Source organism: Orcinus orca, chromosome 18, assembly GCF_937001465.1.
Source record: "Orcinus orca chromosome 18, mOrcOrc1.1, whole genome shotgun sequence".
NCBI classification, from domain to species: domain Eukaryota; kingdom Metazoa; phylum Chordata; class Mammalia; order Artiodactyla; family Delphinidae; genus Orcinus; species Orcinus orca.
Genome location: NC_064576.1, coordinates 69,805,084 through 69,818,711, shown reverse-complemented (window position 1 = coordinate 69,818,711; position 13,628 = coordinate 69,805,084). Strand labels below are relative to the sequence as shown.

Sequence of the window (13,628 nt, the reverse complement as noted above, 5' to 3'; positions counted from 1 at the left end):
AATGTTAAGAGGAGCAAAAATGGGCTACCAGTACCCACAAAAGATAATATAACCCTTAGACCTTTATTGTCCTCAGTATTTATTTTTAAACAAGACTCTCAATGATTATCATTTCTTATATTGTGTCTTTTTCCTCTTTCTCTAGTTGTGTTGAGTATCTGGCGTCCATCATCAGATTTATATTCTCTCTTAACAGAGGGAAAGAGATACAGAATCTATCATCTTGCAGCATCAAAATCTAAAAGTAAATCCAAAAGAGCTAACATACAGTTAACAGCAACAAAAAAAACGCAGTATCAACAACTACCGGTATAAACTTTTCATCATGATTTTTCAATTTTGATAGATGTGTATTTGTTTATTGAATCTACATATACTGATTTTTTTTTTTTTCTTGTAGGCTTCAGATGAAATTCTATTACAAGTTTATCAGCCAAGGGAGCTGCTTCACTTCAACAAATTATTGGATCCAGACTTCCAGCCACCTTGTTCTGAGGTGGACCTAATAGGATTTGTAGTTTCTGTTGTGAAAAAAATAGGTAATACACAGTGTATTTAATGGTAGCTTTTTACTGATGCTTTTGAAAAACATTATATTTTAAAATTTGTCTTCCTTGTGATTCATTGGAGCTACTAATAGGTAAGTTTGGTAACTAGTGATTTGAAAGTAAGCTTTTTTAACCTCGATTCTTAATGAAAAGCAATTCTACAATATTACAGGGAAACAACTTACATCCCATTCTGTGCTACTTAATTTTAAAGAAATTGCTAGAAAATGTTTTGCATATTAGTCATTACTAGACAAATAATTATAATCTTCTGCAGTTCACTGAGCTATCAAGCCTTCACCTCCTACTTCAGTCTTTACCACTTTCCAACATCTTAGCCAAATTCATTTATATTTTATTCCTTCAGTATGACATTGCTTGTTCCTCCTTCCATACCTTGTTCCATAGATTTTATCTGAAAGCAAGTGTAAAGGCCCAACTATGTCTCATCTTAAGCACGAAAGCCTTCCATTTATTGATTATTTTGTGCCAGGCCCCCTCAGCACTTGGTTTCACCACTCTCACCTCCCAGAACGCTGTCCCTCATCCCCCTTCAGCTGTGTTGACACCTTCCTTGCTATTCTTTTTTTTTTTTTAATTTATTTAATTTATTTATTTATTTTTGGGCTGTGTTGGGTTTTCGTTGCTCTGCACGGGCTTTCTCTAGTTGCGGTGAGTGGGGGCCACTCTTCGTTGCAGTGCGCGGGCTTCTTATTGCAGTGGCTTCTCTTGTTGCAGAGCACGGGCTCTAGGCACGCCGGCTTCAGTAGTTGTGGCTTACGGGCTCTAGAGCGCAGGCTCAGTAGTTGTGGCGCACGGGCTTAGCTGCTCCACGGCATGTGGGATCTTCCCAGACCAGGGCTCAAACCCATGTCCCCTGCATTGGCATATGGATTCTTAACCACTGCACTTCCTTGCTATTCTTGAGCCCACTTTCATCACAGAGCCTTTACACTCACTGCTGCCTCTCCCAGAAACCCTTTTCCCCAGGCGGCCACATAGCTGGCCCCCTTGGCTCCTTAAAGTCTCTGGTCAAATGTAACCTCGTAAGAAGCCTTTCCCTGAGCACCCTTTGTAAAAGAGCTGTACTTTCTCTGCTCCCAGCCTAGCACTTTTACCCCTTTACTCTGCTTTATTTTTCTTCATAGCACCCACCAGCACTAACAATACATTTTTATGGGGTTTTTTGTCTCCCTCTTCTGGAATGTTAGCTCTCTAAGGGCAGACACTTTGCTACTGCTGTATCCTCAGCTCTTAAAACAGTGCCTGGTTCAGGGTAGGGTCTCAGGTCAGTGGATTTCTTGTTTATCAACTGCCCTGTCACAGTTTCTCCCTTCCTCAGTTCCTTGGCTAAGGTTTATTGTCAATGTTTTCTTCATGAAGGTTTCAAATGTGCCATATTCCATGAGTTCCTTATATGTTTGAAATCTGAACCTGTTGCTCTAATTCTGAGACTGTATTTTGGCAGCCATAATAATATGGGTTCTTGCTTCTTTCTTCCCTCAGAACTTTGTAGAAATTGCTCTTTTGACATTGAACAGTCTGGGACTGGCCTAATTTTTCCCCCATTTAGGTGATTGTCTTTTTATGTCTAGTTGTCTGAAGAATAAGTTTTTAAGTCCAAAAGTTTAAGCTATGTCTTAGTATAAGCAGTCTGTATACAGTTCTCCTGGAACACAGATGCCCTTTTAATCTGCAGATTCAGTGCTTTGTTTGTATCAGAGAAATTCTGTAACATCTTTGAATAAATCTATTTTATTTTTGGGATTTCTACTTCAAGGACAGCAGTTAGTCTTATGTTGGATTATGCTTCATTCACCATGATTATATCCAGCCTTTATGTCACTAGTTTTATTCTCTGCAATATATTGATATGTTTTATTCCTTGCTATTTGTAATGCATGCATTTGTCCCATTATGATAGTATACTGGTGTCCTCAGTTTATTTCTCTGGTCCTGCAGTCTCCTTTTTATCTTGCCGGGCTATTTTTCATCCCATATCCATATGCAAACTTTTATTTTATTGAGTATATGTTCCTATTAAGTTCAACAGCATGAATCAGTTTTGAGGACTTCAGAAATTTTCTTGTTCTTCTAGTTTTCTTTACTTTATGGGATGTGCTCTTTGTTTTTTGCTATGCTCTTTTCCTCTTTTTATTTAACGTGTTTTTGTTTAGTTGTGTTTTAGTGCTTTGTGGGGTGTTCTTTGACTGTAGTATGTTAATATGCTACATGGTTTTTGTAGCATTTTATTTCATCTTGGTCATACTTGGGTGACTCCACTCGTTATATTATTGTTATAGAGGATGCGTAACTTTTATTCAGTTCATCAGTATTGAATGCCTTTTATGTGCCAGGCACTTTTCTAAATGCTAAGTATATAGCAATGAACAAAACAGACAAGTATCCCTGCCCTCATGGAGCTTACATTATGGTCGAGGAGGGAGATCACAAACAAAATAAATAGCACATATAGTTTTCTTAGTATGGCTAAGGAAAAAAACTAAGTCGGGAGTGACAGGTAGGATCGGGGGAAGGGGAGAGGAATGTAGCTTTAGATAGGGAAGTGAGGAAAGACCTTACTGCAAAGTTATGTGAATGAGAATTGAAGGACTAGAGGAGAGAGGCATGTGGACATCTGGGGAAGGAACATTCCAGGCAGGAGGAATGGCAATTACAAAGGTCATGTTACAGGAGGATCCTCCCTGGTTCCTTTAAGTATTAGTAGAGGCCAGGGAGTGAGCAGTAACAGCTGGGAGGAGGGAGTGAAGGACCAGGTAATGGCGTGGTCCTGGCATATACTCTTAACTTTTTCTCTGAAGGTTTCAAGTAGAGGCGTTGACACCACCTGATGAGGTTTTCACAGGATCACTCAGGCTGCTATACTGAGAATAGACTGTAGGGGGCATGAGACTCCAAACAGGAAAGTCAGCTGGAGGCTATTGTAGAAATTTAGGCAATTGAGAATAGTTTGGGGCAAACAAAAGCAATGGGAGTGTCCAGAAATTGTCAGACTGTGGTTGTATTTTGAAGGTAGAGGGACAGTGTGGATGAAGAGAGGAATCAAGGAGTGAGGGCCGAGGTTTTGGTCTGAGCAGCTGGACAAATGGAGTTGCCATTTCCTGAGGGGGCTGACCACGAGAAAAACAGGTGTGCAGGGAAGGTCAGGAGCTCAGTTTTGGACAGTTAAGTTTTAGTTGCTTAATTTACTTAGAGATTTCTACTTGACAGCTGGATATAGTTCTAAGGGAATGGACTGGGCTGAAGATATAAGTTGGGAAGTCATAAACATACAGGTGATGATTAAAGTCATGAGACTGGATAAGGTCGCTGGGTGTGGGAGTAGATAGAGAAGAGAGCCAGGGCCTGACTCAGGCCCGTCAGAAGGTATTTGATAGCGAAGAGAGTGAGGTGAGGCTAAGAAGGGAGGGGTTGGAGGTGGTGTCCAAAGAGGCAATGTGCAAAGCTCTCTGGAGACTGAGTCCGGGGAGTGCAGGATGAACTGGGAGCCTGGGCTTCTTGTGGAGACAGACATGCGATTAGTTCTCATGGTCCCACAGCAGACTGTGGTGTTGAGATGAGGTGCATGGGGGAAACTTGCCAGCATCCCACTGCAGTTCTTGACTTTTTCTCTGCTGTACTCAAGACCAATTTTCCCCCTTAGTTACTGTATGAGGGCTGCGTATTTCAGTTCCTATCCGCTATATATTCCATATCCCTGGAAGATATTAACTCTGTTCTAGATCATTTTCCCTAGCTCAGTGAGTAACCTCACCTATTACTTTGCTGAACCATAAACTGGGTGGCCTAAACAACATACTGTCTCACAGTTCTGAAGACTTGAAGTCCAAGACATTGGCAGGTTTGGTTCATTCTGAAAGCTGTGAGAGAATCTGTCCAGTGCCTCACTCATAGCTTCTGATGGTTTGCTGGCAATCTTTGGCCTTCCGTGGCTTGTAGATGCACCACCCCAGTCTCTGCCTTCATCTTCACATGGCACTCTCCCTGTGTGCGTGTCTGTGTCCAAATTTCCCCTTTCTATAAGGACATTGGATTAGGATGTACTGAAATGACCTCAACTTGATTTTTGTCAGCAAATAAGGTCACATTCACAGGTTAGGACTTCAACATCTTTTACAGGACACAATTCAACCCATAACACAACTGTTATCCTGTCAGTCAACCTTGATCACCTGTTTTACACCATAGCCATTTTCATTATTTCTGATCAGAAGAAGAAAAAGTAAGGATACCCATTCTATTTGCTTTTCTTCAGATTTAAGGATAACAGAATTCTTAAAATGTGTGTCATTTCACCAATATGGGGAAGGAGACTAGAAGCTGAGCCCTCCTGTGCTTGGTTCTGTCCACAATCTTGTTTATTTCCTTCATCACCAACTTTTAAATTTTATATCAGGATATTCCTTATTTGTATGTTTTTGGTGGACATTTCTTCCTCTCTTTATTTATTTTGACATCAAGTATGAGAGAAAGAAATTTCTATCAGAAAGTTTCAAAGTGCTGCCTTAAGCCTGAAATACCAGTTCTCCAATACCTAAATCTAATCATGATGTTTCCTAGCTTAAAACCTTTGGTGGCTCCCTGGCCCTTAGAAAATGAAACCAAAACTCCTTCAGATGCCTGAAAAAACATTCAACCTCCTGCCTTGAACCACCACCCCACATACCTCAGTTAAACTGTACAGTTTCACATTCTTGATCCACTAAAGCATTTAACATTCCTACCTCTAAAAATTCATTCACTTTGCTTAGAATGGCCTTTTCCTTCCCATCTTGATGAATTTCCCCTATTCATTATTCAGCTTACATGTTGCCTGCTTCCCCATGGCCTCTGTAACAGAATGTGTTGTCATATTGCATTGAAATTTTAGCACCATAAGCAACAGGTTGTTTTGGAAATCCTGAGCTTTCTCTAAATTTAGTTATTTTGATTTGTTTTTACCATTAGCATACCAAAATGAATGGCCATATTTAGAGATTCCTTGTATTTTTAAATTTATCTAACAAATACATAAATGAAGTTCGATTTTTTGTTTTCTACTTTTTGGATTTTGTTTTTTCCATTTTAGGTCTTGCTCCTTTGGTCTATTTATCAGATGAATGCCATAATTTATTGGCAATAAAGTTTTGGATAGATCTTAATGAAGACATTATTAAACCTCACATGTTAATTGCTGCAAGCAACCTCCAGTGGCTACCAGAGTCCAAATCAGGAATTCCTACTTTATTTGCTGGAGATTTTTCCATGTTTTCTGCCAGTCCAAAGGAGGGCCATTTTCGAGAAATGTTCCACAAAATGAAAAATACTATTGAGGTAAAATTAGCTTTGAGCATTATCATGCATGTTGGCATTTTCCTATTTCAAGTCAAATGTCAAGGAAGTGGCAGCTTTTATGAAAATTGGATTGTTGATGTATAATGTAAGTTGAGTTTTCATCATATGTCAATTGTTCATGAACCTGAGGAGATATTGAGTGACAGCTAGCTATCAGGGAGAAAAGAGTGATTTGAAAAGAACTGAATTAGGAAAAGTTGTGAGAAGGATGTTCAGAGATATATAGACCGTGTAGGCAAACTGGAAATTGGTTAACAAGAATTATATGAGTTACCCATGATTTACAGCACTTGGCAGTGTAATTAATTAATAATATTTAGAATCCAAATTTACATTTTAGGGACCTCCCTGACAGTCCAGTGGTTAAGACTCCATGCTTCCACTGCAGGAGGTGCAGGTTCAATCCCTGGTCGGGGAACTTAAGGTCCTGCATGCCGTGCAGCACAGCCAGAAAAAAAATTTTGTTTAATTTACATTTTAAACTCTATATCTGATATTTTATACAGTTTATACCTGTTTTTGATTTGAAATAATACCAAATAGGAGAACAAAGTTTATTGAGTGCTTACTGTATGTCTGGCCTCATTCTAAGCCTGTCTCATTTAATTCTCCCACCAACATTATGAAGTAGGGCAGTGGTCCCCAACATTTTTGGCACCAAGGACAGGTTTCATGGAAGATAATGTTTCCACGGACGGGGGCGGGGCGGCCGTGTGTGGGTCAGGCGGTAATGCGAGCCATGGGGAGCAGCAGATCGCTCACTCGCCTGCCACTCGCCACCTGCTGTGCGGCCTGGTCCCTAACAGGTCGCAGACCAGTACCAGTCCGTGGCGGGGGGTTGGGGACCCCTGAAGTAGGGAACTGTTTTCCCATTTCATTGATGAGAAACAGAAGTTAAGTCACACAGCCGAACTGGTAGAACCAGGATTCATACTTAAGCCATCTAAATGCAGAGCCCAAACTATTAACTACTATGCAATGCTGCCTCCCAGTAAAATTTTGGATTTTATAAATTGCTAACTTTTAAAAAATCTACAGAAGATAAGCCTCTTCTTTCTGTAGTTTAATATTTGAAACGTGTGTTAGTCAAAATTCATATAAATAAAATATTTTAGAAGCATTAGAGTAGCTAGCTATATAAAGAAAGTTTGTATGTTTTACCTAGACTTGATGCACATCGTGAAGAATAACACCCTGATTTATCTGGTTTCTAAACTGGGGGTTACATTCGTTATTTGGCTCCCATGCAGAGTACCTATTGCTTACATCCCAGATTTTCTCTGACACCATTCAAGGGCAGTTCAGAGATGACTGAGTGTCATTTATGTATCATTTTAAAGTTTAACAAAATGCTCTTAGAAATTAGGTTAAACCATAACCAAATTGCTGGTATTTGACCATTTGTGACTTCTGAAACAACAGTTTCATGTGGTATAACCAAATGTTATTTCAGTTAATTCTTGGAACAGACATGAAGCAGTTCTCATTTTACTCCTAACCTAAGGAGTACTCTGTGAGATGTTAGATGATTTACGGCTGTTAGGTAGTAAATAAAACTGAGACTTGAGTCCCAAATCCAGTATCATACGATAACTTGCTGATTAAACCAGATGGTTGGGAAGCTCTCTTACATTTCTTTATTTCCCTGACACACACACACACCCCTTTCCTTCTCTCCCTCTAACAATTGACAGTTGCTATCAAATTTGGGGTGTCTCATCCTTTTTTTCTGGTCTGCATTTTTTGCTTCTGATTTTAAAGGTAACCATTTATCTTTTCTGAAAACATGAATGTGTAGGTTTGCATTTTACAAAACAGCTCTTCCAATTTATTTTCTTAGAATATCGATATATTTTGCAATGATGCAGAAAACAAGCTTATTCGTATACTTAATACAAATAATCCCAAGTGGTCCACCCCGACTAAAGACTATACTTCAGCACCACACACTGCTCAAACAGTCCTTGGTACAGGAAATAAGTTTCTGGTAAGTTAATCGAAATTTAAGGAATTTTATAAATATTATATAGAGAGGCAACAACATATTCTGATGTATACCTAGTAAACATGATAAAATGTAATTAAACTTAATTAGAAAGTGTCATTAATTGTTAAGTGCCTCCTGTAGGTATAGGTTATCTGGAAATTTTATCTTGTTTATTGAAGCCAGAGTGTAACACTCTTTGGGGCAAATTTTATAAACAGTTGCTTTGATTTTTAGCATTCCAAGTACATTTGATTGAAGAAACTTTTTTTGCCTGTGTCTTTTTGCTTGGAGGACTATTCTATATAATTAGGGTTATTTCTAAGTTCAATTTGATTTAACTCTTTAAATCACAATAAAAGCAAATCAAGCTGAAGTCTGTAATATTGGCTAAGGACTAGTTCTTTAGCTAACACTTGCTAAGTTATGTATATTAACTCATTTAATCCTCACAACAACCCTCGGAGATAAAAATTATCTCCATTTTACGGATGAGGAAACTATGACATACAGGAGGGGTTAAGCAACTGCCTCCAGTCACAAAACTAGAAAAGTAGGAACACAGGCAGTCTGTATTCTTAAAATTGTTTTTAAATGCTTATCTTTGTTTAACTTGTTAATAACAAAAAGGAAAAGATTAAAGCATAAGTTATGTCCCCTACCTCCTGTTTAGCTTTTAATCTTCATCTTTCTTTTCATGTCATTTTTATATCCTCTTATGCAAAAATATTTCCTTCTGGAATAATAATATGAATGTCTCTTGAAATCATAGCCACTAGGAGAATGAAAGTGTGTGGCATTTAAATATTTTTTAATGAAAAGCTAATTTGATTTTGTTTTATATATTGGGACATAATTATATAGGCTACTTAATTTTTTTTATTAGATGTCTTCTCCCAGTAGTGAGATGGATTATCAAAGTCCGTTATCACTTTGTAAGCTAAAAGGGAAGTCTGTCTCCACACCTGCAGCAGCCCAAATGACTTCAAAGTCTTGTTGCAAAGGAGAGAAAGAGACTGATGACCCAAAAACCTGCAAAAAGAGAAGAGCCTTGGATTTCTTGAGCAGATTGCCCGTACCTCCACCTGTTAGTCCCATTTGTACATTTGTTTCTCCAGCTGCACAGAAGGCATTTCAGCCACCACGGAGTTGTGGCACCAAATATGAAACACCTATGAAGAAAAAAGAATTGAATTCTCCTCAGATGACTCCACTTAAAAAATTTAATGACATCTCTCTTTTGGAAGGTGATTCAATAGCTGATGAAGAACTTGCCCTGATAAATACCCAAGCCCTTTTGTCTGGTTCAGCAGGAGAAAATCAACTTAAATCTATCAGTGAGTCCACTAGGACTACTCCCACTGGTCCAAAAGATTATCTCAGACTGAAAAGGCCTTACACTGCATCTGTGGTCAAAGAACAAGGGAATTCCCCAGCCAGGACTGAAGAACAGAAGGCTAATATGCAGGACACAAGTACAATGAAAACTACATCCAAGAGACAGCAAAGGCGACAAAAACCAAAATGATGATAAATTAGGTATTGATACAACCTTTCCAGTTTGTAAAACATATACAGTTTCAAACTCTACATCAGAATTTGCATAATGAGAAAAAGGGAAAAGTTCAAAATTTATCTCTGTGCTTGTATATCACAGCAATGCTCTTCGCCTGCTTCTGCATTGGTATACTCTTATTTCAATTATATATCTTAAAACTGTGACTGTATATTAACTAATCAAGAAAAAAATCTCCTTTGAATCTTTATGACTAGATTTGGTCACTATAAATATTATTTTACAAACGAAGTAAACATACCTGTTTCTTTTAGATTGTGTCCTTACAATTAAAAGAAACTAGGTTTCTAAAGTGCAGTTCTTTTGACTCATATAATTCCTCTTAGTTTAGTTCCTATTTTAGGTTTGTTTTTAAGAGGTAACCCACTATGAACCAGTTTTCCTTAATGCACATGTTGGTTCTAATACAGTTTTATCCTGATCAAAAAAGTCAGGATGAGTAAGATGTTACAGTGGTATTTTCTTTTGACCAATTCTTTATCCTTAAGTCAGCGTGACTACAAGAAAAATAGAACCCTCAATGTACTTTCCTTTGATGATTCCAATGTGATCTGTAAAATTAAATTATTTATTAAAAGTTCAAATACTTTAAATCAGAAGCAGATTTCATAGTGTTAATTTGTTTTTGTTTGTTTTTTAACAAAATGATCGTCTGGACTGCAGCTTAAGAGAAAATCTTTTAAACTGGCACTGATTCTCCTTGCTTTATTTTTAGCCCTATCACAGGATTCAGCAGGTAGTCCCTTTTAAACCTAGTTTTCTCTAACCACCAAAACAGAAGAGAACCATTCAATTCATTTGTTCCTTTAAGTTTCATAGAGAAGAAAGAGAAAGCAGTTACAACTAGAAGCTAATAGCATGGAGAATCAGGTCTTTTAATATGTCTTAAGTTTATATACAACATCATGTTTTTAAATCTTATTATAAACACATTTTAAAGCCAAGAATAAATCCTTTTAAAAAGCAATTTCCTTTCTTCCATAACTGTGACTGATGATTTTTCTCACTTCTGAAAATTATTAACATAATAGTCTATTCTACTATTCTTTCTAACTTAAGTGTTCTGCCAGTCTTATTAATGTGATTTTTGTTCATAAAAGTTTGATCTTCACATCCTAATCATTCTCCCAGTGATCCATTCTAGAACAGGGAATAAAACTTGAGTCTCAGATGAAAAGAAAGAATTAACGAATTTAGCCTTTTTTGTTTTTTTTTTTTTTGATTCTTGGAAAAATTTAAGCTATAACCTCCTTCATTCTTCATTACCATTTAGACTACCCATTATGGAGACATCTAATGCACACACTCTTTTTTATAAATTGTAAATAATATAGCCAAGCTATGTAAGCAAAATGTGAAGCTTGAGTATATGTGGATATTATCCCCCCAAAAGTGACAATTTAATGATTACAAAGTCAACAATGTATACTGCGTGATAAATGGTGAAAGCAATTTGTGTTACTTATTCAACAATCAATCACTTAATGAGAGCCTGTTGTGTATACAAAGCACTATGCCAGCTCTGTGAGTGATGCAAATGTTAATACACAAAACAAGTCAGTGTTGAATGTTCAAAAAATTATATAAATCAGGAGCCATGGGCATTGAAAGAAAAAACAGATCACTTCTGGGTGGGATAAATATAGTTGGCGGCATTTAATCAATGATTTTTATGTTCGAATCAGGCAAATATACGGGGAAACTATTCTGAGCTCTTTAAGAGCTCTGGATCTATAACCTGGGACTACTTCTCCAAAGCAGCCCAGCCCAGATGAACCAGAAACCCTAAGCAGAGAGAAGTAAAACAGGAGGGCTTGAAATCTGATCCTTTAGACTGCTCCTACGGAATCAAGGAAAGGAATTCCCATCTGGGCTCTCCGACACTTATCGCCTCTGCTTTCCTAAATGAGTCAAGCCATCCAGATTGACCTAGTTCTGCAGTGACCACACTGACTAGGATACCCAGGACCACCTGGGCCTGGAAAACAGGGGTACTGTTACGTGGATTATCATTATTATTAGAAGATTATTATGTGTTGATCTTGAATACACAGAATTTAGCCAAAACTATACCTTAGATTCATTCAGATTTACTAAATTTTAGTTTTGTTGACCAAACTTCGCTACTCAAAGGAGACACCAATTTTTAAAATGTTAATGAAGAAAAAATTAGTTACATTGCTGGTAGTCGTCAAGATGTTCACTAGATTTCAATGTACTAGAAATGGAATATGAAAGTAATATAGTCTTTCTAATGTGTAGAGATCAAATAATAGTAAAATATAAGGTTGCTTTTGTCTTTACCTTTATGTCTCCTATTCATTAAAGAAGACTGGTAAATAAGGTTATAATATAGAAAAATTCGTTCTCAATATGGTAAAATTCTGTGGAATTTCTGTAATTAAGTTTTTTATGTTCTTAAACCAAAAAAATATTAGATTCAATGACAAATCCATATAAAGCAATACCATATATAATTTTTAATAACCGTAAAAGCACCATTATATAGAACACTTAATACTTCACAAAACATCAGAAAGAAGCTGTTGGCCAACAAGAAATAAAGCATACATCCTACATGGTCTTATCTGTGGTCTCACACCAAATTAATCTGATTTCAACCTTTTAAGATTTAATTTGGATTCATAAATTCACTATTAGTATAAGAGTTGTGGTAGAACTTCGTCTTAATACCACATAAAACACTGAGATTGCTCCTCTTAAGGCGAGCATGACTTTTCCATAACTCCATATAATCTACAGCCTGGGATGCTTCATTCCTTGTACTCCCAAAACTTTGGAGCTGCCAACCGATTAGACATGTTTATAGGCATAATTTTAAAAACTGCTTAATTATTCCTCTTAAAAATTATTGTTTTATAAAGGCAGGCTTGTTTTATTTACACTATTAGCTCAACAGCCAAAAGTTATTCAGGTTTAACCCTGTTCAATAAAGTGGTAGTTAAAACACAAGATATGACTTTAAATAATGATACTGATTTTCCTAAGTGGCTTGTATAGCTATTAAGAAAGATTTTAACAGACACTTCTAACAATGATACATTGCTAAAATAAAGGAATACTTTCCCAAGGTGTCTGCTTTGAAGGACAATATTCCCTTAGGTGTGTACTTTCTGGCATATTCATTTTAAAGGAAAATCAATATCATCATTATAGCCACACATCTCACATTTTTGGATACATGGATGATCAAAGTAGCAATGGCACTAAAATTTTTCCTGCCTCCTACTTCTCCCTCACCTTTCCAACTTTCCTGATGGAGATGAATTTCCTGAAAAAATAGATTACTTCAGAGAAAGTGGTTCTGAAGCTTTATATTATAAACACTTTAGTTCATTAATGAGCCTATGGGGCTGATTATGTTCTTGAGTATGTTCTCAGGTTTCAAAGTAATTCTGTCTCTAGAGAAAGGGACTTTGTTTAATCAAATCGGCAGAATTCTCAGCATCAGACCATGCATATAGGATCACTTTAACAAATGCCTGTTGAAGAGGAATGTTAATGACTTCTGCTAAAAAACTTTCAGGTTTGACTATTTACAGTGGAATTAGAGCTCTGACTACAACTGAACGAAGAATAAATACCAAAAATTGCAGTAAAAACTGATTTAGGAAAATTTTGAATGCCTGTAAGAGAGATCTCTAATACCCATGGTGACAACCACCCCTTCTGTTAAAGGAGCTCTCATTAGTGAAGCCGCCATGAGCCCTCCGGTTTGGGAACTCTGCGCAGGTGTTCCAGTACCCTGCACCGTCGGAAGGAGATGCATTGTTCCTGTCCTGGTTTCTGTTCGCTCTGCTTGGTTTTTCGGCATGCAGCACACTGTAAAAGGTAACATCATGTTCATACCGTTCTTTCATTCGGTGTATTTTCTCTCTTGGGACTCCATGAATGTTTCTTCTGCGTGGGGAAAAAAAAAATGAAACTGGTTAGTTAAGGCAGCATATCAAAATGATATAAATTCTTGTATTTTACAAGTCCTATATTATTACATAGATATGCGCTCCCTATTCTCAGGATGGACCTCTGACAAAAGAAAAACATCGTGTTAAGCCGTTATCTTTCAGGCTCAACTCCTGTTTTTCCTGCTGCCCTGCACACTCCCAAACTACCCTGAGGCTAGCAAAGAGCTAAAGCTTCAAAA

At 37.3% G+C, this 13,628-nt stretch overlaps 2 protein-coding genes across 6 annotated transcripts in view; one reads left to right on the top strand and one right to left on the bottom strand.

The window, feature by feature from the left end:
- BRCA2 (BRCA2 DNA repair associated) overlaps nucleotides 1-13,299 on the top strand; it is a 57,318-nt gene extending 44,019 nt beyond the window's left edge. Inside the window, exons 23-28 of the mRNA XM_049701099.1 lie at nucleotides 146-309; nucleotides 401-539; nucleotides 5,638-5,882; nucleotides 7,744-7,890; nucleotides 8,774-9,426; nucleotides 13,163-13,299. Of these exons, the coding sequence (XP_049557056.1) occupies nucleotides 146-309; nucleotides 401-539; nucleotides 5,638-5,882; nucleotides 7,744-7,890; nucleotides 8,774-9,415 (1,337 nt within the window). The 3' untranslated portion in view covers nucleotides 9,416-9,426; nucleotides 13,163-13,299. The remainder of the gene's footprint in view (nucleotides 1-145; nucleotides 310-400; nucleotides 540-5,637; nucleotides 5,883-7,743; nucleotides 7,891-8,773; nucleotides 9,427-13,162) is intronic.
- N4BP2L1 (NEDD4 binding protein 2 like 1) overlaps nucleotides 1-13,628 on the bottom strand; it is a 35,156-nt gene that overhangs the window by 237 nt on the left and 21,291 nt on the right. For 2 of the 5 annotated variants that reach the window (XM_033410087.2, XM_033410085.2), the window contains one exon: nucleotides 13,334-13,384. In XM_033410087.2, the coding sequence (XP_033265978.1) occupies nucleotides 13,341-13,384 (44 nt within the window). In that variant the 3' untranslated portion in view covers nucleotides 13,334-13,340. Of the gene's footprint in view, nucleotides 1-8,966; nucleotides 9,060-11,920; nucleotides 13,385-13,628 lie in introns of those variants that run through there. The other 3 variants (XM_033410086.2, XM_004282202.4, XM_004282203.4) reach the window with 3 other exon arrangements.